Raw genomic sequence first — 27,567 nt, forward strand, 5'->3', positions numbered from 1 at the left:
TGACAAACTGGGATCACATTATGGACGCTCCTCGACTTATGATGGGGCTACATCCTGAGAAACCCAGCACACATTGAAAATATTGTAAGTTGAAATTGCATTTAATACACCTAACCTACTGAACATCATAGCTTAGCCTAGTGACCTTAAACATGCTCCGGACACTTACATTAATTAGCCGACAGTTGAGCAAAACCATCTGACACAAAGCCTCTTTTATAACGAAGTGTTGAATATCTCATATAACTTATTGAATACTGAAAGTCAAAAACAGAATGATTGTATTGGTACTCAAAGTACGATTTCTACTGAATGAGTATTGCTTTTTTTTCTTTTTTTGAGACAGTCTTGCTCTGTCACTTACACTGGAGTGCAGTGGTGTGATCTCGGCTCACTACACGTTCCACCTCCTGGGTTCAAGCCATTCTCCTGTCTCAGCCTCCCAAGTAGCTGGGATTACAGGCATGCACCACCATACCCAGCTAATTTTTGTATCTTTAGTAGAGATGGGGTTTCATCATTTTGGCCAGGTTAATCTCAAACTCCTGACCTCAGGTGATCCGCCCGCCTCAGCCTCCCAAAGAGCTGGGATTACAGCCATGAGCCAGCCTGAGTCTTGCTTTTGCACCATTGTAATGTTGAAAAATTGTTAAGTTGAACTGTCATAAGTTGGGGACCATCTGTAGTTTGAAAAGTATACCCTGTTAAGACTTTTAAAGGTGAAAAGCCAGCTTCATCTCCAGGTCTTCCCTGCCCTGCTTCACTGATGCCTGCTGTTCTCTGTGCAGTGAGAAAGGAAACCTCGGCAAGTTCTCTGGCCTCTCTAGATGTGTTTCTTATGAAGCAAAAGCCAAAACCCTGTCTTATTGTAAATTCTCAATTATATCATTTTTTCAAGCCAGGACCAAAAATCCCTACCATTCATCATCATCGTCATTTCATAAAGAACATTTTAATGTAAAAAGTACAAGTCAAAGCTTTATGAAAAACAGTCCCTCATTTTCCTTATTTTACTCTCCACTGGTGAAACTTTCTCAAGAACTAACACTGGAGTGTGTGCTGATCTGGTCCAGCCTCCTCATCAAATGCCCCAAGGGCTCCAGGTGGCCATTTGGCCAAGGCTGACCATCTTCAATGGCTGGCCATGGCATTCTATCCTTAAACGCTTCATCTTCAGAGCTTAAGCAATAAACTGGTACAATGGAAAATGCATGGATTTTAGAGTCAGGACTGGGTTCAAATACTGTCAAAAAAAAAAAAAATACAACAGTTAGCCAGGCATGATGGCACGTGTCTGTAGTTCAAATACTGTCTCTCATCCTCACAGGCTATTGAGCATTTGGAAAATGGGTAGTGCAACTGAAGAACTGCTTTTTTATTTAAATTAATTTAAATTTAGATGGCCACATGTGGCCAATCAGGCAGCGCAGGTCTAGACACTATATTTCCTATTAAGGTAGTTTATGGCCGCATCAGTGTTCTGGAGTAACTATCTTATTCTGCCAACTTGGCAGTGTTCTCTAAACCAACTGAAATCTTCTAAGTCTTCCTCATTTGTACCCAGGCAGTCAGATCTTTGTTTCTAAATGTAGAAAGTTACATTCATCTCTGTTAAGTTTCATCTTACATTTAGTCTATTGCTTCAGTTTTTAAGCAACAGAAACAATCTTTAATAGAAACTTAATTTTTATATATTTGAGACAGGGTCTTGCTCTGTCACCCACTCTGGAGTGCAGCAGTGTGATCATAACTCACTGCAGCCTTGACATCCTGGGCTCAAGTGATCCTCCCACCTTAGCCTCCCAAGTAGCTGGGACTACAGACACGTGCCATCATGCCTGGCTAACTGTTGTATTTTTTTTTTTGTAGAGATGGGGTTTTGCTATGTTGCCCAGGCTGGTCTTGAACTTTTGGTCTCAAGTGTTCCTTTGGCCTTGGCCCCCTTTCAAAGTGCTGGGATTACAGGAGTGAGCCACTGTGCGCAGCTGAGATTTTTTAAAAAGATCTTTACTGTTATCCTAAGTATCTGTAGCAAGTGATAATAGCATAACCTGAGAGCTAAAAGATTTTTCTTTAATTTTTCATCACTGTGGCATACATACATCACCACAATCAGACTTTTTCTCAACCTCACATACTACAGAAGCATCTGCTGGAAGGGTGAGGAGAGGGTGCAATACTTGTGGCTCCTTTCTCATCTAGTAGGACTAGGCTACTGATTTCAGATACAGACGCAAACGGAAATGAGGGGTAAGAGTCAGGAGTTGTAGGTATGAGGCTGATGCCAGGTAAGTTTTTATTATATTTAGAAAAAAAATGTAACTGGAAATAAAGGTAAGTCATTTAAAATGAATGAGAGTTTTTAAACCCCTATAATTCTTTAATGGCATTTGGATCCACTGCCCAAGCCACTTTTAACCCAACCAAGATGCTGGAAAGCAGAGCACACAGTTGTGCCCACCAAGCCCAGGAGGGCGATGGACCCCAGGGCTCCTCGACTACGCTTGCCGGGTTCTGAAAAAGAAGAAAGAACAGAAGTTACCAGGAGTGCTCCAGAATTATGATGCTTTCAACATTCACAAGCCATTCTGTCATGGCATCTGAGGTTGTACATTAGACAAACTGGCCTTAGGAGGTTAACTAACTCATTAGCCTGAAGCTGTTGGCAAGTCAGATACCACATGCCAAGTAATGTGCCACAGTAGTATTGCCTGGATCTTAGAAAATTATGGGATAATACTTACAGCAACTTTGCTCTAGGACCTTTGGAAGGAGTTCCCTCTGTTTCAAAGAAGTACAGCCAAAAATGGCTTTTCCTTCTCCTTACTCAGATATAGCAGGGATAGTAATGGTGAGGCTCTGGAGTCGGACTGCATGGGTTTGATTCCTAGTTTACTAGTTTATGCTTAGTAGCTCTGTGACCTAGAGCTTTAATCATGCTGAGTCCCAGTTTCCTAATTTGTAAAATGCAATAATATCTGTATTACAGAATTGTTGTAAGGTTAATAACACATGCAAAGTTCTTAGAGTAGTGGTTGGCACATAGAAAATGCTCAATAAAAATAAGTTTTGTTACAATTGAAAGATTAATAAAAAGAAAACAGACCTTTCACCTAAATATCAAGTGACTTCCCCTTTTCTCAAATTCCCAAGAAGAAAAATAAGATTTTATTTTTTTTTTTGAGATAGGATCTTGCTCTGTCTCCCAGGCTGGAGTGTAGTAGTATAATCATGGCTCACAGCAGCCTGAAACTTCTGGGCTGAAGCAATCCTCCTGCCTCAGCCTCCCAAGTAGCTGGGCCTACAGGTGTACATCACCACATCTGGCTAATTTTTGCATTTTTTGTAGAGACAGGGTTTCACCATGTTGCCCAGGCTGGTATCCAATTCCTGAGCTCAAGCAATCTGCCTGCCTTGGCCTCCCAAAGTACCGGGATTACAGGTGTAAGCCACTGTGCCTGGCCAGCATAGGATCTAAAATTTTAAAGTTGTTTCCTTGGCAAACGTCAATATATACTAACCTCCTGTGTAATAGCCATAAGCATAAAGAACTCGTCCAACAATCCAGGCCAAGCCCAGGCCAGAAGCTATACGCTAAGAAAAAAGGGCTACATTAGTATTTGCATGAAAAAAACAAGCAAATCTTTTTTTAACACCTAGGGTTGATTACACAATATGTTAGCAAAAAGTTAATAATTTCATGATTTGGCCAACTACTCCCCACCCAAATTAGGTAGAATTAAGTTAGTTTCAGTCAGGAAAATAAAATATCTGTGATTCTTCTGTGAATGGCTTGGCTTGTGGACCTGAGAGATGAGTATTGGCCTTCTCTTAGACAGGTGGGATAGAAGGAATCCCCCCACTTGCCCTGGGCATCTTGGGGAACTTGTGCTAGAGCTAGAGAAGGACGTGTGGGCCAGGTGGTCTCAGGGCAGGCCAGAAAAGAGAACTGCTCCAAAGTCAGGACTAGGGGAAATGCCATTTTCTCAAATGGGCCTCTGAGCACGAGACTGACTGAAGACTCAGCGGCTGTTCTATGTAAAGTCAGTCACTGGCAGAGCTGGGTGCAGGTGGTTTTGCAGGCTATACTAGGGGTGTAGCTCCACTAGAAAGAGGGGGAGAGCTTCTCCCAGAATACATGGTCTTCAAGGGAAAAGTCTCCCTGTTCCCAATGCCCTTGAGGAGAGAATAAAAACTTAGATGAAAAATCCATCCCTTTGGCCTCCATGCTGGGGTGACTTCCTTGGTTAAAATAAGCAAGGAGAGAACACAGAAGACAGCGTGTGAGAAGACTGCCTTCCCCAGTGTCTTTCCCACTCAGCAGTGCTACTGGTAGGGATAAGGTTACTGCATCGGGGTTTTTATTTGTTTGAGTTGATTTTGGGTAACATTAAATATCAACAGGAGGGTGAAACAAATGAAAATAACGCCAGTCCCTCAAGTCACGATATAGCAGCTCTAGTCTCTGCCAGGCCCTTCTTTACTATAATGTTGCCTAATGACTGGCAACCTAGGAACAACTGTTCCCAGACTAGCTCTTATTTTTCACAACTACCCATAAGGAATGGGATCCAGGGATGTGGGATAGCAATGGGGATGGTGGGGGACACCAAATGAGGCCTAATCTAGAGACCTGGGCTATTCAGATCAGCTAGTCTAGTCACTTGCTAGGAATGGGGATCTTTAGAGGCACCAGAAAGATACCTTTTCTAAGAGATACAAGAGCAGTAGATGATTCTTTGAAAAAAATGCAGGCCTTCAAGGTCATGAGCAGTAGATATGCCATTCTGGCAGCTTTTTAACAAAAGTACAAGGCATTCAGGTATGGACCAGATGGTTAGGAAAGGCTTAGAACCAGAAGTCTGAAGGGCCACCACTCTGGTCAGAACTCGATTTCAGGAGATAATCTGTCCTCAGAAAAGGGGAATACTTCTGTCTAAGACAAGACCCAAATGACAATTAATTAGAGGCAGATAAACTTGCTTTATTTAGATATGTTTAAGTGCAGACTAAATCTCCAGCCCACAGGGCTGTCTATACTGCAGAGGCCTGCAAGGCCCCAGTGACCTGCCTCATCACCCCTCTGCCCTCTGTTGCTGCCCCTCTCCTGGCTCCTCCACTGGCTTCTCACTGCTCACCAAACAAACCAGACAGGTGCCTGCCTCAGGCCTTGCTTGTCTTCTGGCTGGAGGTTGGGGAGACACGTGCAGCACCTACTCCCTCACCTCCTTTTACACTTGCTTAACTATCATCTCAGCAAAGCCCCCCTCTATGACCACCCTATTCAAAATTATCCCACTCCGCACCCCCTTTCCACCTTCCCTGCTTTGTTTTCTTCCCTGCACTCACCACCCTCCTAACACATGATGTAATTTACTTACGTTGCTTTTTGTCTGTGACCACTCCACCCCCCACAACAAAAAGGCAAGCTCTATGAAACCAGGGGCCTTTGTCTGCTTTGATCACTGCTTTACCCCAGGTGGTGAGTGAAAGTTTGTTGTGTGAATGAATTAATACAACAAATGAACTCTTATAGACCTGAAACTTAGAACCAGACAGACCTGGGATCAAATTCTAATCCTTCTACTCTGTAGCTATTTGACCTTGTGAAGTTTCAGTAGTATCTGAGAAGTTTTCCTTATCTGTAAAATATGAGTAAAATCCCATCTACTTTAAAGAACTCTGTATGAAATAATTGAATAAAATCCTTTTAAATATACAGGGCCTAGACACCGAAGATATTCATTAAATGTTTATTTCCTTCTTCTGTCCCTGATAATAGCTCAGTGAACTACATCCAAATAGATGAACACCTCCTGGAAAACTTACCGGGTGGTAAACACCTCCAACAGCTAGAAAAAATAAGAAGGGAGGATACACTTCCAACCTGGAATTGACAGAAAGAAACTTTTAAAAAGTGCCCTTTTTAAGTATGCCTGTGTAGAATTATGAATCTTTTTTTTTTTTTTTTTTTTGAGACAGAGTGTCTCTGTCACCCAGGCTGGAATGCAGTGGCGTGATCTCGGCTCACTGCAACCTCTGTCTCCCGGGTTCAAGTGATTCTCATGCCTCAGCTTCCTGAGTAGCTGGTATTACAGGTGCGTGCCACCATGCCTGGCTAAGTTTTGTAGAGATGGGGTTTCGCCATGTTGGCCAAGCTTGTCTCCAACTCCTGACCTCAAGTGATCCACCCACCTCGGCCTCCCAAAGTGCTGGGATTACAGGTGTGAGCCCACCTCACCCAGCCAGCACTATGAATATTTACATCTTCCTTGCCAAGTTAGAAGCTTGGGGGTAAAAATAAACATTGACTGCAGGGAGAAGAGCTGGTTACTAACATCCACCCTCCTTTGCTCTGCGTGGGATTAGAGGTCACTTGGAACATGCTGAGTAAAAGGACCTCACATCTAACAAATGGAAGTGGAAGGTCCTGGTGAGTCGGAGTGGGTTTCCTTATAGCATTCAAAACCTCTTCACTCCCTAGGCCTGGGAGAGTCAACATCAGTTCAGATGGGTCATGCTGCAAAACCGTAGTAGGTAATGCAACCATGAAGACATTTTTTGAAAAGAATATCCCGAAATCCCACCATTCCAACCACTCTTAAGTTTGCTTAATAGTCCATGTGTTCACATAATTTTTGAATAGTTTTAATGAGGTGCCCACGATTGTCACCATCACTATGACTCAGCAAATACAGCACGCTAAGGGCTGAGGTGTTAGACAAAAACACCCACTCTGCAGATGTCTTTGGTGCCCAGCAGGGCCAACACTCACGTGTTCTGGTGGGCTCGCTGAATGCAGTTGAAGATGTGCCCGTTTTCAGGGTCCGTGCTGTACATGGTAGGATACTGTCACAACGAAGCACATACTGATCAGATGGTCAAGAGTAGCATTCAGTGTTTAAAGTTAAAATCAACCTTAAAAACAATATATTCCAAAGTATCTTCTTTCACACCCTTGATAGATGACCATTCAATTTCTGCTTAAATATTTATGGTGACAAGGGTCTCAATTCTCAGAAGCAGAGTCAATGTTTCTATTAAATATCCAGGAATAAGAATGTATGTCTGCGCTGTAGTTGCACAAGGGAAAGAGGCAGCTTTGCGCCAAACTCAGTGCTTTTCATTGACGTTAAGCATCAACGGTGGATTTCAGATGCATTACAAAGATACTGTAGGGAAATAGAGCCTTCCTAAGAGTCATCAAATACCACATCCTTTTAAGATTTCCCTTAATAGAAGAACAGAAATTAAGTGTGTGAGAATCTTAATGGAAGTGTCCATTGGAAGGGAAAAAAAAGAAGAAACTAAATATAAAAACGTAAAAGAAGCTCCAGTAAGGGAGTTTAATTATTAAGTTGCTAAACAGAAACAGACATTTAAAACTCCTCACCAGGGACAACTTTAGTAATTATCCCTTCTAGATCACCTAAAACTAAAGGAAGTGTTTAACAGACCACCTTCCTATGTCTAAGTCCAGGCTAATCTCAACACCACATACCTCTTCTCTACTTGGAAAATAGGAAAATCACCGTAAGACATCATTTTTAAAGTGGCACACCATGAAACAATGTTGCTATTTAACCCTCTGTGGAAAATACAGTAACTCTCTTCCTAGCAAATAGCTCCAAACAAAAGTGTACTATTGGAATCCCAGCATACCTGGTCTTTCTACAGAAGAGACAAAGTCAAACAAGACGGAAACTACTCTCTAGCAGGGCCCCGTATCTCTTGCCTCTTTCCTACCATGAAGAAGCAGAATCACTAATAGATACAGTCCTGAAACTGCCACTTTTCACAACTAGCTCCTTGCCTCTCCCTCCATGGCTGAAAATAAGTTCCTGGCTAAGCCTGTGGCCCCCAGACAAGCCTACAAGGGCACCAGCTTGTGTTCCCACTTACCTCCACTTTGTACTTCTTGCGGGCCTTGGAAACATTGATGGCTAGGTGGGCCACCATTATAAAGCTGGCAGCACCAGTTAGAAGCACAAAACCATATTCCTTAGAGAGGACAGCCATCTCGCGTCTGTGGAAGAAAGAACACGTTGGGACAGCCCCAAGCACTGTGGCTATTTCATGGTGTGAAGCCTTAGGGAGCAAGATGCTTTATTACTGGCAAATGCGTAAATAGAGACCAAAAAAAGGTATGAATCAATCTGATGTTTCTGAGAAGTCATCAAAGACAGTACCATATAAAATAATTTAAAAATTACTCAACTATGCAGTCTATACACAGAAAAGTATACAATCATGTATCTTTTTTTCTCTTTTGTGCCTGGGAGATTCTGATCAACATTATGAGATTTATCTACACCACTGCAGTAGTCATTGCTGTAGAATAATACAGCCAACAAAAATCACATTATTGAAAAAATACTTAACATGGTAAAATGCTAAAGTATACATTACATAGGGAGGGGGAGGGAGGGAGTGAGTGAGAGGGGCAGGGCATAGTGGGGAGAGGGATGGAGAGGGAGAGAGAGGGAGTGGGGAAGGAGGAGAGAGAGAGAGAGAGAGAGAGAGAGAGAGAGAGAGAGAGAGAGAGAAAGCAAGAAAGTGAGCATCCAAAATACTATATGCATAGTGATTCCAAGTTTTTTGCCTTCAGGCATGGGGGACACTGTGAGGGCAGGACCCTGAGGCCTCCCTTCGATCCTGGGGCATGTGTGGGTGCAGCAGTAGACATCTCACACAGGTAGGGGAAGGCCCAGGTTGAGTACTCTGAAAGCAGAGCATGCCTCCTGAGCCAGTGAGGCTTTGGGCAGCTCCTGAGGAACTCAGATTGCCCATCAAATCATCACTTCAAAGGCTTCCACGAGCCAGCAGCTCCGGTGCGTGCGGTGTGTGTTCTGCCGTCAGCTTTAAAATTTCCATCCCTGGTAACTGTCTGGCTTCAATCCCTGCTTTTAACCTAGGAGGGTTACCCTGCTCTGGAATGTATCTAATCATCCTAACAAACCAACCAACAAGATGGTAAATCCTTATTATCAAAAGAGGTTAAGCAATGTTTCCAAGGTCTAAAACAGACAGTGACAGACCTGGGATTCCCATTCAGATTCATTTGGTTCCAATATTCCCTTTCAGTATCACTTGAAAATTTAGAGCTGAACTGACACTGTGGTCAGAGCATCTTCCTTAAAATAGAATTTGGGGTAGGCATGCAGCTCAGTTCATTAAAAGTAAGCTTCTCTTAGCACAGCGAAATAGGCCTAACTTCCCTTTTTTTTTTTGAGATGGAGTTTCACTCTTGTCGCCCAGGCTGGAGTGCAGTGGCACGATCTCAGCTCACTGCAACCTCCATCTCCCGGGTTCAAGTGATTCTCCTGCCTCAGCCTCCCGAGTAGCTGGGATTACAGACGCGCACCACCACACCCAGCTAATTTTTGTATTTTTAGTAGAAACGGGGTTTTGCCATGTTGGCCAGGCTATTCTCGAACTCCTGAGCTCAGATGCCCCACCCACCTCGGCCTCCCAAAGTGCTGGGATTACAGGCGTGAGCCACTGCATCCAGCCTAACAGGCCTAACTTCTTAAAACCCCTCCTCCCCACCATGGTTCACAATAATTCTCATCAGTTTTCCCCTTCTACAGTCTTCACTCTGAGCTGCTCTCTGAGGCATGCCCGCTGCTCCTCTGAGGGCTGGGGGGCACACACTGCAGCAGGCTGGCTCCACAGGTCAGCAGATCCTGGCCTGTCTGTGCAGCTGCAGAGAGCACGGAGTCTTCCTCCTCCAAACTTCCTTGCCCACATTCTCTTCCCAAGTGTAGAAAGTCAGCATGAGGAGGAAGCCACAGTAGTTATTAAAAGAAAAACAAGAGTGTGAATTCTGAACACCTCTTTGAAAATAAATAAAAATGACTGAACCTCCAGCCTATCCTTAAATTCAACACATTTGGGGCAAACAGGTCATTTAAAATAAAGCTGCCACCTGGGCATGGTGGCTTACACCTATAATCCCAACAATTTGGGAGGACAAGGTAGAAGGGACACTTGAGGCCAGGCAGCCTGGGCCACACAGGGAGACTCTCATGTCTACTCAGGAGGCTGAGGTGGGAGGATCGCCTGAGCCCAGGAGGCTGAGTCTGCAGTGAGCTATGATTGCACCACCTCACTGCAGCATGGGGCAACAGAGCAAGACCTTGCCTTAAAAAACAAAAAAAAAGGTGTCTCTCAGAAGCAATAAATGTAAGGACAATAAAATTAAGCATATTTGCTTTAGGTCAAAGTTTGCAAATCAAGAGTCAGCTTTCAGACTCTAATCTTTGGACAGGATACTGGGCTCCCTGGCTATGATGTGCAGGGCTACCTTGTGTAGCCCAGCACTTTTCAGCTCACTTTTACTCTTCACAAAACTCCTATTAGCTCCACTTTATAGATAAGGAAATAGAGGCTCAGTAAATGAGGGCAGAGCTAAGACCAGAGCAGGTTTTAGAATTATCCAGTCCACAACACTCCAGCTAGCCCAGGCAACACATTCAAATTTGGTGGCTTAGTCACTGACTTCTATTTTTCTTAATTTTAAGAGGCTAGGGTAGGTAGGTGGCAAGATGGAGAAGTGCCTCTTGCATAGATGTCTCTGTCACAGCAAAGCAACTGCTCTACAATCTACAGTTAGAATCTATAATCACAAATTAATATTTACTACTGAGCTCCTCTTTTAAAGTATAAATGCAATCTGTGAGGTTAAACCTGATGGGCATTTGCACCCTAGTGAAAGTTACTCTCCTCACACTTTGTTAAGGTATGTATGGTGTATAAATCTGGATGAGGACAAGCAGAGACAGGAACAGTTAGGACCTTGGAAAGGCAGTGAATTCACAGTAAGGGTACCCAGAGTCTGATGCTAGAGCAATGGTTTGCAGAGGATGCATACTCAGCCACAGGGACAGTGTGAGTGCCTGGGGCAGCAGCGTGCCTGTTCTCCCTGAGGGTCCCCCGCAGAGCCACGGACACATCTGCATAGGTGCAGGAGCAATGCCTGAAAAGCTGCCTGCAAGAAGGGCAGCAGAACGGCCCTCCCTGACACCTCCTTGCACTCCTACCAAGTGAGGTGTCCTGCTTTATACGCCATAAAAACCTTCACTTGAAACAGAGCAGGACCACGTTTGTCTGGCATCTTCCATGTCAAACACAGTGTGCGTGCTCATAGATACTTACGGAATAAATGATTTGAGCTGCAACTCCAGGTGTCTTTCAGAATGACCACCACCACGCACCCCCTCCCCTGAACACACACCTGAGATCATCTCTATCATCTGGCACAATGTCTGGTATAAAGTATGCATCTAACCAATTCAAGTTTCTGTTTCTTCCCTCAATATCTATTGAAACCAGGGAAGAAACTGAATGTATTTAAGAAAGACTGGTTTATGACTAATCCAGAAAGAGAAATCTTAAGAAAGTGGAATTCAGAACACAGAGAAAACTCTCGTCATAGTTGCTGAAAACATAAATGCAATAGGGAGTGAAAAATCGTTAAATCTTCTCCTTCAAAGAAAGAATCAGCTTAATTAAATCAACATTCAAAAAAACTATCATTTGCTAAATCATTATTTTCTGAAGATTCCAAGGCGAAGAGATAGATATTCCCACTCCTTAGAGAGTGGCTTTTGTGTGTGCGGGTGTGCACCAGGAAGGGGATGCAGCTCAGTTCACAGTGGCCACACCCTAGGCAGCCACAGCCACACCCTGGGTTGTGCCAGCCCCAGAGGTAGCAGATAGCTTCCAGGGACAGGGTGGAAGAACTGATAGCTGGCACCCAACCGATCTCTGGCATGAGCACTCATTTGAACTGCACACCACATTTTGCTGATGACATACCTGCTCTGTGTCACCAGAAACCCTTTTATGGACCCAACAAGATAAAGTTCTTGAGAGTGGGAACTTTGCCCTTGACTTTCTCTTCTACATAGTGTGAGATACACAGTCCAACAGTCCTTGCTGAGCTGAACTTTAATACAGATGTAGATGACTTTGCAATTCAATTGGTTATATCGTAGCATTTGTTAATCATTATGCAGTTTCCTGGATTAGTCATAAACCAGCAGTATAAGTTAATATTTATGAATTGAAACCTTCTACCACATGCAGCCATGCGTTTCAGTGACGGACTGCATATTTAACAATGGTCCCATAAGACTGTAATGGAGCTGAAACATTCCTATTGCTTAGTGACATCATAGCCACTGTGACATTTTAACATCGTACTACACTGTATCATCCACATGTTTGTGGTGATGCTGGTGTAGACAAACCTACTGCGCTGCCAGTCATATAAAAGTATAGCATGTATAATTATGTACAGCACATAACACTTGATAATGATCATAAATGACAGTTACTGGTTTATGTAGTTACTATACTTTTTAGCATTATAGTGTATTCCTTCTACTTCTACTATTAAAAAAAATGTTAACTGTAAAACAGGTGCAAGCAGGTCCTCCCTAAGGTATTCCAGAAGGTCTTGTTACCATAGGAGAGCTCCATACATGGCAGGTGTGTCCATGTGACCTTCCACTGGGGCAAGATGTGGAGGCAGAAGACGGATACTGATGATCCTGACCCTGTATAGGCCTAGGCTAAGGTGTGTGTTCATGTCTTAATTTTTAACAAAAAATTTTAAAAAGTAACTATAAAATAAAAGGAAAGTTTTAAAAATAGAAAAAATTTCACTTCCAGTTAGAAACCTACAGACAAAGGCCATCAGCTCAAAGTCAGTACAGGTGTTCTGAACTGAATGGTGTTGCTTCTTCAAAAATAAAAAAAAGTATTTAAAACATAGAAAAAAAATTTTATAGAATAAGGATATGAAGAAACAATTTTTGGCCAGGCATGGTGGCTCACACCTGTAATCCTAGCACTTTGGGAGGCCAGGGCGGGCAGATCACTCGAGGTCAAGAGTTCAAAACCAGCCTGGCCAACATGGTGAAACCCCGTCTCTACTAAAAATACAAAAAAATTAGCCGGGCGAGGTGGTGAGAGCCTATAATCCCAGCTACTCGGGAGGCTGAGGCAGGAGAACTGCTTGAATCCAGGAGGTGGAGGTTGCAATGAGCCGAGATTGCACCACTGCACTCCAGTCTGAGAGACCCAGCGAGACTCTGTCTCAAGAAAAAAACAAAACAAAACAAAAAACAAAGAAACAATTTTTATGCAGTTACAATGTGTTTGTGTTTTAAGCTAAGTATTGCCACAAAAGATTCAAATGTTTAAAAATTATAGTAAAAAAGCTTCAGTAAGCTAAGGTTTAACTTATTATCGAAAAAAAAATATTAAAAAATGAACGTAGTGTAGCCTAAGTATACAGTGTACGTAAGGTCTGCAGTAGTGTACAGAAATGCCCTAGGCCTTCGCACTCACCACTCACTCACTGACTCATCCAGAGCAACTTCCAGTCCTGCAGGCTCCATTCACGGTAAGTGCCTTCTACAGGTGTACCATTTTTTGTCTTTTATACCATATTGTTACTGGATGTTTTCTAAGTTTTTAGATATGTTTAGACATACAAATACATACCACTATGTTACAATTGCCTATGGTATTCAGTACAGAAACACGCTGTACAGGTTTGCAGCCTAGGAGCAATAGGCTAGACCATATGGCCTGGGTGTGTAGTAGGTTATACAGTCTAGGTTTGTGTAAGTACACTGTATGATGTTCCCACAATGACAAAATCACCTAACACATTTCTCAGAACATACCTCCATCATGAGTGCACACGTAACTGTAGTTAAAAGTATCTAGTTTTCCCTCTTCTACACTGTTGAGGGAAGTATAAGATGGAACCATCTAGAGGACAGCCTGGCAATAGGTAATTTTTTTTTCTTGTTTTTTTTTTAAGACAGGGTCTCTGTCGACAAGGCTGGAGTGTGGTGGTGCTATCACAGCTCACTGCAGCCTTGACCTTCTGAGCTCAGGTGATCCTCCAAACTCAGCCTCCCAAGTAGCTGGGGCTACAGGCACACATTGACATGCCCAGCTAATTTCTGTATTTTTAAAAATTTTTTATTTTATTTATTTTGAGACAGTCTCGCTCTGTCACCCAGGCTGGAGTGCTGTGGCGCAATCTCAGCTAACTGCAACCTCTGCCTCCCAGTTTCAATCAATTCTCATGCCTCATCCTCCCAAAGAGCTGGGATCACAGGCGCCTGCCAGCGCGCCAGGCTAATTTTTTTATTTTTTAGTAGAGATGGGGGTTTTGCCATGTTGGCCAGGCTGGTCTCAAACTCCTGGCCTCAAGTGATACGGCTGCCTCAGCTCTCAAAGTGCTGGGATTACAGGTGTGAGCCATCATGCCCAGCCTATATATATATTTTCTTTTTTTTTAAGAGATAGGATCTTCCTATGTTGCTTAGGCTGGTCTCGAACTCCTAGGCTCAAGTGATCCTCCCATCTCAGCCTCCCAAAATGCTGGGAATACAGGCATGAGCCACAGCACCTGACCAGTAATATTCTTTTTAATATTCATATTCTTTGGCTCATTAATCCTGCTAGAAATCTATCCTGAGGTAACAATCAGAAATGCAAACACATTTGGTTCAAAGATATTTACTTCAGCAATATTTACGATGGCAAAACCAGAAATACTACATATGTCCAATAATAGAGGGCCAGTTAAATAAATAATATACCCGTCAAATAGAACATTATACAACTGTTAAAAATGGTGTGTACAAATATTAAAGAGGTTAAAACAGGCTCAATATACAGCAGGTTAAGTGGGAAAAAAAGAAAATAAAAGCATATGTAGAATAATCTTGGTTTTCTTAATAATAGAAAAAAATTTAAAAAGTATTAAAATCATAAGCATAGTTATTTCTAGATGGCTAGATTATAGATTTTTCTTTGTAATTTTCTGTAATTTCCAAAATGAGCAAATATATATTTAAAAAAGTTATATAAAGAGTGGCTTGACAATAATTACTCATTGAAAAGACAGAGGAACAGGCAGTATGGAATGATGGAACCGAAAGATCAGACCTGACTTCTGGCTTGAGTTCCGCCACTTATCTGCTAAGCGCAGTTCACGAGACAGCTTTGCAGTTGAATACAGTTTTGGAATCAAATTGTCTGCATTCAGAACCTGGTTCTCCTATTTCCTGGTTGAGTGTCCTTGGGAATATTACTCAACACCTTTAAGCGGCCTCAGTTTCTTCACTTGTTAAATGGAGATAATAATATAACTTTGAAAGGTTGTTGAGAGGATTAGATGGACATACTGTCTATAAACATTCATCATGATGCCTGACACATAGGAAGGACTCAGTAAATGTTATATATTATGTTACGTTACATATGTTAATGTTTGGTTAACTGTCCTTGACCTGACTCAACGGGGATGTTTGGCTAAATGATAATGAATATACATTTTAGAATTTATAACTGCCATTTTAAAATAGCAAAGCTTAGAACCACATATATCCTCCTCCTTTTCTGAACTCTCGGCAGCCAGCCATGTTAAAATATATACTATTATGTGAAAGGCAGAAGCAGCCAGAAAGAAGCAGGACTTTAGCACTGGCTATGGACATCCAAAAACTGCAGTCATTCCAACCCTTGCTGCAGCCAGACGCTGCTCAGCACTGCATGAGGGTGACTGCGCATTCGTTTACTTATTCAGGCTTACTGAGTGCCCACTATGTGCCACTCACTGGGCTAGTGCTGGAGACGAACAGGGAAAAACCAGAGGTTGGTTCTTTATGACACTCATTTTCTAGCAGGGGACACAGGCAAATAAGTAAACAAGTACCCAATTCCAGATTTTTCCCTTCCTAGCAATGATCACAAACTAGGTATAACACAATAAAACAAAAACAAAATAAATGGGTAGGGAAAGACAGAAATAGGATGAAAAAGTTTCTATTCTTAACTTTCCTTATTAGCAATTGCAGAGGTAGCTGCTCCTAGTTAACTGTTTTTTGGCAGTCTTAAGTCAAAATAGATCAGTCAAGAGAACATTAAAGTTAAGTTTAAAAGGAATTTGAATTATCTATTTTTTTAATTAGAAAGTTTTTGTCACTTATTTAAGAGTAGAGATCCTAAATGTTTTTACTCCTAGTGGACTTCAATACTGTTTTATGCTTCATCTTTTCCTGTGGGAAATCTACAAGACTACAGATAGCAGGAATTGAGGAGTCAGACAGACCCGTATTCATACATCGCCTCTGCAAGCTTTAGGATGTATCTAATTTCTCTACAAAACAGGGAAAATACTACCCACTTATATCACAGTGTTGTTTTGAGAATTAAATTAGATAAACTAGATATGTACCTGGTATAAACAATAAATGTTGGTCCAAATATGAAGAAATAAATACTGGTAAGTGTACATGTCTGTCCACATATGTAACAGTTCCTAAATGAGGAGATACTGGTTTTTCTACGAATCAGTTGTATGCTCTTACACATTAGTTCTGATTTTGTGTAAAATAATTCAAATTTGGCAAAAGGCTGGTCTAATTAGATCGCAAAATAGAGTTTCCTACTATAGACAGCATAATGAATCAAAGAAAACTTAATTCATTTATTCAACCAGAACATATAAAGCACTTGCTATCTATGCCAGGAACTGCTGAGGGGTGGGGATGCAGCAGTGAACAAGAAAGGGTCCTGCCCTCAAGGCCCTGACCTTCGAATGATGACAGGAGACTGACAACAAACATGCAAACAAAAAACAGCTTCAGAGTGGGAACTCTTTTTTTGTTTTGAGACAAAGTTTTGCTCTTTCGCCCAGGCTGGAGTGAAGTGGCCCGATCTCGGCTCACTGCAACCTCCGCCCCCTGGGTTCAAGTGATTCTCCTTCCTCAGCCTCCTGAGTAGCAGGGATTATAGGCGCCCACCACCACGCCTGGCTAATTTTTGTATTTTTAGTAGAGACGGGGTTTCGCCACGTAGGCCAGGCTGATCTTGAACTCCTGACCTCAGGGGATCCACCCACCTCAGCCTCCCAAAGTGCTAGGATTACAGGCACCTGGCCAAGAATGGGAACTCTTCTGGGGAAAACACACGGCAATGGCAATGGCGTAGAGACTGGGCAGGGCAGTTGCATCAGGATCCCGGCTGGGAAGGCCTCCTTTGTGTGGCAATGATATAGTATACCTCTCTAGATGGACTATGTGCTCTTTGAGGACAGACAGCATGTCTCCTTGCTTATATTTTTTTATAGCAACTTGCATGAAGACAGAAACTCAATAGAGTGCTGCTGTTCTATATCCTAGATCAGTGGTTTTCAAACTTCGGTGGCATTAAAATCACCTGGAGAGTTTGTTAAAACATACCTCAGTCCCAGAGTTTCCGGTTCAGTCATGTTCAGTGGGGCCTTAGTATTTTCATATCTAACTAGTTTATAGCTAATGCTGATAATGTTGTCAAGGACCACATTTTAAGAACCACTGTTCTGAGCAAAAACAAAATTTGCAGGAGGTGGTGATTCTATCTGATTCAAAACCACAGTCACAGTCTTGTCTTGGTGGTCTATATTCTACTACTATCTTTGGAGGCTCCTGAGATGCTCCTTCTGTACCACCCCTGAGAACAGAATGGGGCCGATGAGATCAGAGGCTGTTGTGAAGAGCAAGCTCCAGCTAAGCTCTTCACAATTACACACTACCAGTGTGCCCAGCAGAAGACTGACTTCTCTTTCAGCTTTAACAGTGGTTCGAGACAACAAAGCAAGTGTGTAAGCCAGCTCAGTATCTTCAGAATCTCTATCCTGTGACCACCATTGGGTTCCCAGATCTCACTTCATGGTCTGGTCACTCACCAGATCAGATTTTCCCATAGTCAAATGAGTCAGAGTTCTAGGTTCTCCAGCCTTCAAAAGTAATGCTCATTATGCTACAGAATGACCTCTCTGGGATCATCCCTTCTAATACCATGGATCAGGCATACCTCAACTTCTGAACTATTAGAAACATGACTTCAAATGAAAGGCCTATTTAATGAATCAGTAGGACTTCCAACCAACTTCTCATGGAATTTTTCATCCCATCTGGCAGAAACAGCAAAATTGAAAATATCACTACTACATATATAATACCTAACTATAAGACCTGGTACCCATAGAGTGCTTCTTTTGTTTTGTTTTGTTTTGAGATAGGGTCTTGCTGTGTCACCAAGGCTGCAGTGTAGGGGTGCTATCTCAGCTCACTGCAGCCTCTGCCTCCCGGGTTCAAGCAATTCTCATGCCTCAACCTCTGGAGTAGCTGGGATCACAGGCACATGTCACTACACCCAGCTAATTTTTGTATTTTTAGTAGAGATGGGGTCTTGCCATGTTGGTCAGGCTGGTCTCAAACTCCTGACCTCAAGCAGTCCACCTGCCTCAGCCTCCCAAAGTGCTGGGATTACAAGCATGGGCCACTGCGCCAGGCCTAGAATGCTTCTTTTACGGCAGGCACTGTAATAGAGTTTAGATATTTTAACACTTTCCATCCTTATAACAATCCCATATGATAGTTACTATTATTATCCCCATTCTATGGATGAGGAAACGGAGGCAAAGAGAAATTCAACAATTTGCCTAAGGTCCCACAGCTGGTGAGTGCATAGCTGGGGCCTGAATGCAGGCAGACTGATGCCAGTGTCCATGGTTTTTGCTAACACACTGCTGGGTTTGTCCCTTACTCAGAAGTTAAATCACCTCTTCCCCCAGTATGGGAAGCACTGAGGGGAAAGCCCTCTGCAACGTTCAATTGAAGGCAATTGAATCCTGCTGCACCATAGGCTTCTACTCCAGGACAGAAACAGAGCCAGGGCCCAAGAGCGTAGGGGAGGGAGAGACAGATCCACGATCGTTGGAATACTTTACATATAGGATCATACCATCTGCAAAGAGAGACAGTTTTACTTCTTCCTTTCCAGTGTGGATGTCTTTTATATTTTTTTCTTGATTATCCTGGTTAGGGGCAATGCAATGTTGAATACCAGTGGCAAGTGCCGACATCCTTGCCTTGTTCCTCATCTTAGGGGGAAGCATTCAGTCTCTCTCCTTTAAATATGTTATTAGTGGCTGGTTTCCACAGATGCCCCTTTTAAGAATACTTTAGAAACCTAATTATTTCTGGAATGTGGGTTTTTTTTTTTTTTTTTTTTTTTTTTTTTTTGAGACGGAGTCTCTCTCTGTCCCACAGGCTAGATTGCAGTGGCACGATCTTGCCTCACTGTAACCTCTACCTCCTTGGTTCAAGTGATTCTCCTGCCTCAGCCTCCTAAGTAGCTGAGATTACAGACCTGCACCACCACGCCCAGCTAATTTTTGTATTTTAGTAGAGACAGGGTTTCGCCATGTTGGCCAGGCTGGTCTTGAACTCCTGACCTCAAGTGATCCACCCTCCTTGGCCTCCCAAAGTGCTGGGATTACAGGTGTGAGCCATCGTGCCTGGCTGGGTTTTTGTTTTGTTTTGTTTTTGAGACAGGGTCCCCCTCTGTCATCCGGGCTGGAGTGGAAGTGGCACAATCAGGGCTCACTGCAGGCTTGACCTCTGGACTCAAGCAATCCTCCTGCCTCAAAGAAGCTGAGATTACAGGTGTGTGCCACCATGCCCAGCTAATTTTTTGTATTTTTAGTAGAGACGGGTTTCACTATGTTGGCCAGGCTGGTCTCGAACTCCTGAGCTCAAGCAATTTGCCTCTCTCAGCCTCCCAAAGTGTTGGGATAAGAGGCATGAACCACTGCTGCTGGCCCCATAATGTTTTAAAAACACAGCATTTGTAACTTTTACATTTATCAGTGTATTACTCACCACACATGATTGTTTTGGAGGACATTATCAAGTTAGGGGAAGAAAACTAGGAATAGTATTTTGAAGCAAGCAGGGTATAGGATGTGGGGGGATAGCAGAAAAGCCCCAGACCATGGTAGGTTTTCAGGGGTAGATTAGGAAACTAATATGCCCTGGTAAGCAGCAGGGCTCTGACGTCCATGGCTGGTAGAATAGCAAAAACTTTTCAGTGTAGCCAGAGTTAGCAGACACCCAATGGGTCTTAAGTAAGCTACAACACACACATTTGCAAAGTTTCAGTTTAGGAGTGATCAGACTTGGGCTTAAGATGAGGCAGTGTTGGTCTAACTCCTAAAACACACGCTCCATTTCAGCATTTGAGTTAGCAACACAGGGGTTCATTATGACATCTGGCTAAGGTACTTACCTCTAGAAATTTTACCGACAGAGTTTCCTGGGAACACAGCTATTCTAATACCAAAACGTTGCTCAACCTTTCCTCTAATTCTTGCTTCTGCCACCATTTGCCGTATCTTACTGGGGCAGGGTTCCTTTGGTTACAAGGCTTACCCAGAAAGCTTCCTGAACTACATCCAATAGAACACTCCTGGGGTAAAGTTCTCCTTCACTACTTTCCAAATTCCTCTTGGCTGCCCATCAGAAATTCCCCAGCGCACAATCAGCATTCCACAAACAAAGCAAAAGGCAGGCTTTATGGATTTGGGTACTTGCCTCAAATAATTTACCACTTCTGAGCCATGAAGTGACACTACCCTTTATTTTACTAAATGACAATGAGATTCTTAAGGGAGAGAAGATTATGTCTTTCAGCTCTCTCTCTTTGCTCCCAAATAAATAAAATCCAGCTTTGACAATGGTAGTCCCTACTTCTGTGTATGATATTGCTCTCCTCAAATGGTACCACAATTTCTCAACTGCCCTTTTTTTTCTTTTTAATGTATCCAGGGATGTGACAATGACAAAGCATTCACAGATTAACTTGAAGCCATTCTCCAATGTTTCATTAAAATCCTTATTTGGCTGCCTGTGCTATTCCAATCTTCCTTACATGGCAAAAATCAACATTTTAATGAGAGTAACACACAAGGATAGTCATATAAAGGGCTAGTCTGATCATACCAAATGGACTTCCCTAAGTCCCAAACACCAGACAGTAGCTTGGAACACTCTGAGGTGGTGCTGAGGGTCCACTTGGCTCACTTAAAGCTCCCCTGGATAGTTGTCCAGCCCAACTTCTGCATCCAGATGTTTCCACAAGGAACAAGCCTCAAAACCATCTCCAGCCAGGGCAGCTGACCCTCCATACAATGCTCAATGGAGCTCATACAATGTTCAATGGAGAAATTAAAGAGCCTAGAGGGAAGTAACATAAAAACAATTCCTTTTTTTTTTAGATGGAGTCTCACTCTGTTGCCAGGCTGGAGTGCAGTGGTGCCATCTCTCCTCTCACTGCAACCTCTGCCTCCCAGGTTCAAGTGATTCTTCTGCCTCAGCCTCCCAAGCACCTGGAACGACAGGTGTGTGCTACCACGTCCTGGTTAATTTTTGTATTTTTAGTAGAGATGGGTTTTTACCATGTTGACCAGACTGGTCTCGAACTCCTGACCTCAGGTGATCCACCCACCTTGGGTTCCCAAAGTGCTGGGATTACAGGCATGAGCCATCGTGCCTGGCCCATAAAAGCAATCCTCTTGACCGTTACACAGTGTATATACGTACTAAAACATCACACTGTATCTCATAAATATGTCCAATATTATATATCAATTAGAAACAAAGTAAAACTTAAGCTGGGTGCAGTAGTGCATGCCTGTAATCCCAGCTACTTGGGAGGCTGAGGTGGGAGGACTGCTTCAGCCTAGGAGTTTGAGACTAGCCTTGGCAACATGGCGAAACCCCACCTCAAAATGACAACACATACACCCACACACAAAAACTTTAAAAATGTAATTATCTGTTTCTATGATAGGAGAGAAAAGGAGAGTCATGGGATTTCTTTGGGTTCAGACTACATTTTCAGAATGCTAGTTCCAGTCCACTTCTACGTTAAACAGACGCTAAAATCTGTTTGAGCGTCAAACCTTCACATGACGGCCAGATTTAAATTACACTTAAAAGAAGGAATAGAAACCTAGGTGATGAAAAGTAACTATCCCCCCACAATTGCATTGCATATTCAGTAGATTGTTCCCTAAGGGCTAAAAACAAAAAGTTGAATAGAAATCATATTATTTATCCAGCACTTGATTACTGGTTCAAGTGAGGCAAATAGCAGCAAGCAGGTCCTAGAGTGGGTCTTTCCAAGTACCTCATAGTCCATAGTCTTCAATATTCATCAGTGTTGCTGGTGGAATATTTGGAGAGTGGAAGCTAACTATATGTTAGGAGGAAGGAAGATCTGTCCCTTTAAGAGATAAATGTGTTATAATCCAAATATATTCAACTGTATAGTTAAATAGCCATAGTTTGGTCATATAAAATATTCAAGTTTCAGATGTCATTTTTATTCCAACACTTTGGTAAACTGTTGGTACTGAAAATAATTGCTTAATACATGGCTGCGCCGGCTGGGAGTGGGGGAGGGAAGATCAGCAGGATGCTCAAGTTCCAGTGAATGGTTCTTGGTTATAGAGCACAAGCTTGCACTCATACGAACTCTGTTAAAACTCTGTTAAAGCCAAATAAACAAATTACCTACTTTCTTCTTCTCTGGAGTGTGCCTCTGTGTAATAAGACACTAAACACACATGCCTGATGGAACTGAAATCTCCTCTGAGAAAAAACGGGTAATTCTGTTCTTCAGGAATCCAAGAATACTAGATTTATAAGAAGACAGAATAAACCCAAGTTTCCCCTGCAGGTGTGAGGACAAACTTTCCCAGATTCTTGACACAGAAGGTTCTATGGGAGACACCTAACCTAGAAGCCCTGGGCTTTGCTAGACCCTTTGGAGTTGAGCTTCCCAAGAGATGTGATCCCAGGGACAGCCCACTGGATGTTTCCCATGGTCTGCAGGCAGCAACCTCCGAGGGCGGGGAGGTGGGGAGGGGAATGGGGAGAAGCCATGGGATACAGAAGGAAAAAATAAAGACATCTCATAATGCATTAAATGAAGCTGATATGATAAATTCAATGTAGGACAAAGCATTTTACCTAAATGGGATGCTTGCCTCAAGTCCATAGCTATCATCTTCAGTATTTTCTCAGAATGATTCCTTCCCTTATTCATCCTTTACTAAATGCCATGTACCACTCAAGGGGCAGGGCTACTATGAGAATGATCAAGACTGAGAAGGAAGGTCCTGACTCTCTAGAATACACAGTTAAGAGTAGGAGGGAGGGAGAGCGAGAGAGCGCACGATCGAGTGAGCATGTGGTCAGGGAAGACAAAAACACAGGAGGACCATGCCATAAAACATGAAGGTAACATTGTGATAAAGGATCTGAAGAGCATAAAGTGATAAATGAGAGAGAACACAGGTAAAGAAAACAGCAAGAGCAGAGACTTGGAGACAGAAAAAGCCTTGACTTGTATGAAGAAGAGAAAGGAGTCCAGTGTGTCTGAAGGGTAATGATATAGACTAGAGGAAGAAAAGTAGGATAAATCAATTATTATTACTTATTACCACTGTGCACAGTATTTAGTACGGGGCAAACCCTGTTCTAAGCAGTTAGTTCATCAGTATTAACTCATTTAGATCCTCACAGCATCCCTATGATATTACTCCCATTTTGCAGATGAAGAAACTCAGTACCAGAAAGGTTAAGTGACCTGCCCAAGGTCACACAGTGATCACAGAGCACAGCCAGATCCCCACACCCCCAAGCAGTCTGGCTCCAGTTTGTGCTCTCAGCCTTTTGCTATATTGTCTCTCAATGAGGTTGAAAAGCAAGTTTGACCACACCTGACATCTTTTGAAACTTTTATATGTCCCCAGACCCTCTCCTGAGTACAAAATACATTAACAAGAAGAGAAAGCAAACAATTAACTTCAATTTCGCCACTGATTAAAGCCTGAGATATTTCAAATTGGAAGGAGAAAAAAAAAAAAAAAAAAACTCTGGGAAAGGTCCAAACAAGGAACGTTTTCTTTTTAATGAGTGTCAGCACTGCAGTATGACAAAAGAAGTAGAGATTACGAGAAGGAAAAAACTTTATCCAATCTTTCAGGCATATAGGTTTGCAAGGAGCAAAGTAACACAGAAACTGGCACTTCATTTATATATCATGTCATATAGCTGTCCCTTAACTGGCATTACATAGGAACCAAGAGTCATTGAGAAACTAAGCTATGACTTCCAGAAAGAAAGAAAAAAATCTCGAATGAGTCACATTGACACCACTTGGTAATTTTCTATTACAAGAAATGCAGGCAGACTGTAGTTAATTTGTAGCAGCTGCTGAATGCCCATTAGGGTACCAACCACACCAAAGGAAGGAACCACCTAGTAGGCTGCTGGCTTTTGCCTGAAACAGGGGTTCGACCTTTTCATGACTGTCTACACTTAGAATGAAGCTGTGGTACAACCGCTCACGTTGCTTATTTTTTTATAAAATAAAATATCACTTATTTATTTTTAAAGGGTGGAATAAGGCAACTAAATTGTAGAACGCAAGTTCCAGTTAATGAACAGATCAACTCTAGAAATAACTCAGAAGGTAACAGCAAGATCTATGATTCTAAAAGATAAAATCCTTAAAGGCATTTGCAAATGCATTTGAAAGATAGTACAATTTTCCTGTTGCCTAATTACTGCGTTTCTCCTCAGAGACAGGTAGGTAGGTAGGTACTGTAAGAGCGAGTGAGAGAAATTCAAGAATTTTATTTTACATAGCGATAATCTACTTGCTGCTAACTGCTGAATTTTTTGTTCAGGAAGATGGTAAGCTTACAGTAGCATTAATAAATTGAGTTGCAAAAATAGTAGCAGTATATTCTTCGAAACAAATATTGCTTTAAAATGCTAAATGGTTCACGGTCAATTGTGGTCGGTAATGGTGTTCTAAATATAGATTCAGAAGATTTAAGTATAAACATAGGGCACAATATGTTTAAATACAGATAGATGTGCAGTAGGCACTAAATTGCTTTTAACAGATTGATTTGACATCCACTTCATTCCAGACTGCTCCAGGGGCTTTTTAGCATTTCTCTGAATAGCGGGTAAAGCCCTTCTTTCCTGTATGTTCCTTCTCGGTGCTAATCTCCAGGCGAGGATCTTTTCCAGGATTGTGTCTTTTCAGAACTCTAAACCAACAGGAAATAATCTAAATAAAGGGGAAGGCTGCCCTTCTCCAGTTTTGTTCCTTAAAGAGGCCCCTGTAGCGCAGTTTCTATGGTTGGCGACAGTCTCCCTGCCGATTTATATATAGTAACATTGGTTTAAAAAAAAATCACTTGACAAAGTTTTCTATTTCCGTAACATTGTGTCAGGAGGGAAGCTTAACAGAAAGTCTTCCCAGGGATGAAAGTATTTGTTTCTATTTTATGTGTTAGTTTTAACTCCTTAAATTCTTCTCCTATGAGAATAAACATTCTTGATCTGACTCAATGTGCTCTCTGAATTCACTGAAATAAAATATAGCCTGTAACTCTGACCAATAACCTTGGGTGCCTCCCAGAACTGCAGGCTCCAGGTGATCTACAGATTTCCCAAGAGAAGCCCTGGCTGCAGCTCCTACCCACCAGCAATCTAAAATCTGCAGCAATTCCGCAGGACCACACCTAGGCCCAACAGCACATATCTGCAGAGCCGGAAGCGCGTTCCCCTCCAGGGCACCTCCTGTCCCCAGTGAAGGAATTAGAAGTTCTAACCCCTGCCTCTCTTTCTACCCATCCTAATATTTGCTTTTCCTTTACCTCCTCTTCCGCACTCACTTGCCCCCGACGCTACAATGTAGCTTGTAAACTCGTGACTCTCAAGGAAAGTATCAGCAGAAGCCACAACTTCGGGGAATGACTCACTAAGGAGTCTCCAGCGCCTTCCACCGCCCTGCAACTGCCCCACTACTGTAGCCGAGGCTCCGTGCTGTCACCCCAGATAAGGAGGGGGCATTTTCTGAAATCCAAGGAAGAACCTGAAGGGTCCCCCACCAGCCCAGAGGCGTCTCTTGCTCTAAGTCAGCGGTAGGAAATGACCCCCTTCCCAGTACAAATGGACAAACGATTCTAAGAGGCAGGAGAAAAACAAACACAGTTCCCTCAGAGGCTCTCCCGACCGTCCCTAGCAACACACCCCACTGAAACGAGTGCAGTGCTCACAGGCCACTTCTGAAACCAGTGTTACTGATCAGGCCTGCACAACCACTCCCCCTGCAGTGTCCCGCTCTTTCATCCTCTGCGCCGGAACAGCAGAGGGCAAGGTCAGGTGGTCTCCGGAAGGCAGAAAGAAGGGGCCCCCAGACTGCAGAGCCCGGAGAGAGGAAAGGAAGGAATTGAGGAAGAGTTGACCTTGAGAATTTTCCTGAGTTACACATAAATAGGTCGGGCCTCGCTTAGACGCTCCCAACCCACTCCACCAGGGAGAAGATGCAAGGCAAGGGGAGAGCAGAGAGGGTGGAAATTCAGATCGCTAATTTACTGATAAGGGTGGGGGGAGGTTAGAGACAGCGGGTCTCTATTCAGCTCGGAGAGGCTGAAATATGGGAGTGCCCTGCGCAAAGGCTGAAGTGCCCCGGGCGGCCCGGTGCTCGTGGCTGCCCGCAGGTGCTAGCACTCACCTGGATCACCTTCGAACCGCTGGTGCAGAACAAAACTGCGCAGCGCAGTGTGGGTGCGGCGCCCTCGCCTGGGGCGGGGCTAGATGGGGCCAGAAGCAGGCCCCGCCCCAGCCGACCAGCGTGCGGCTACGCCCCCAAGGCGGGGCTCCCGGCGCTGGCGCGAGCTCTCTAAGTCGCCAACTCCGGGCCACTGGTTGGGAGGTGGAGGCTTAATTTTCTTCCTGCTCATGGTCGTCCAGCGATTTACTCCTCCCATTCTCAAATACATATATCTATTCCCCCAGGTGCCTTCGTGGCCATCTTCCTAAACTGTCTCAGCCAGGTCATACCTCCCAGATTGGGTTTGCAGAACAGTGGGACGTGAATAATTTGTCCCCAGCAGAGCCACTGTAGCGGTTTTAGGCGCTCTGCTGTAAGGGCGAAGCACGGGCATGCACGGCGCGTGCGCGAAAGTAGCCGCGTCCCAGTCGATGTGTCCCTGAGGCGCGTAGCTGGGGTGTGGGCGGCGCTCGGTGTCCCAGGTTGCAACACACCCGAAGTGAATGGATTTAGCGCTGTTAGGGCCTTTTTGTTTAGGGCCTAACAAATATTGTTAGTTTTGCCGAGAGCTGGCACCGAGCCCTGCCCGCGTGGTGGGCCGTACCCACGCCCCCTGCGCGCTGAGTCGCGTGGTTCCGGAGTTTTGTTTTTTTAAAAGGAGTCTCCCAATTGTCCGTGGAGTTTTTTTCTGCGGCGCATGGAGTCTGTGCCTTCGCGACCCAGACCTTTGATGTGAACACGTGCTCCCGTTACGCCCTCGGGTCCAGCGTCCGGGGCGGGGCTCGAGGCCAGGTGGAGGAGGGGTGGGGGTGGGGGTCTTGGTCTTGGGTGAGACCTGCAGATACAGTCGGGCTGAAGGAGTAGAACTTGCTTCCAAATGCCGGAAAATCCGAAGGAACTGACTGCAGAAGGCACGTTTCCAGTTTCTGCGCGTCTTAAGTGCGCCCACCTGCCACCCCTCCTCTGGACATCCCTCATCCTTCTGAAGATTGCCACACCTGGGCCTCTCCTAGCGTCTCCTCTTTGGAGGATTCCTCACCTCCAAGAGAGAGTGCTTAGGAACCC

General features: G+C 43.5%; 1 protein-coding gene across 1 annotated transcript; it reads right to left on the reverse strand.

Moving 5' to 3' along the window:
• Positions 1–2,267: 2,267 nt before the first annotated feature.
• On the reverse strand, positions 2,268–26,890 carry MGST3 (microsomal glutathione S-transferase 3). Its single transcript, XM_003258797.2, has 6 exons — positions 26,464–26,890; positions 7,903–8,026; positions 6,776–6,849; positions 5,830–5,887; positions 3,522–3,594; positions 2,268–2,514 (listed from the first exon to the last, which is right to left on the reverse strand). The coding sequence occupies exons 2-6, from the start codon at positions 8,017–8,019 to the stop codon at positions 2,381–2,383; spliced, it is 456 nt and encodes a 151-aa protein (XP_003258845.1). The 5' UTR covers positions 8,020–8,026; positions 26,464–26,890; the 3' UTR covers positions 2,268–2,380.
• Positions 26,891–27,567: the final 677 nt, after the last annotated feature.

This window comes from Nomascus leucogenys, chromosome 12, assembly GCF_006542625.1.
Source record: "Nomascus leucogenys isolate Asia chromosome 12, Asia_NLE_v1, whole genome shotgun sequence".
NCBI classification, from domain to species: Eukaryota; Metazoa; Chordata; class Mammalia; order Primates; family Hylobatidae; genus Nomascus; species Nomascus leucogenys.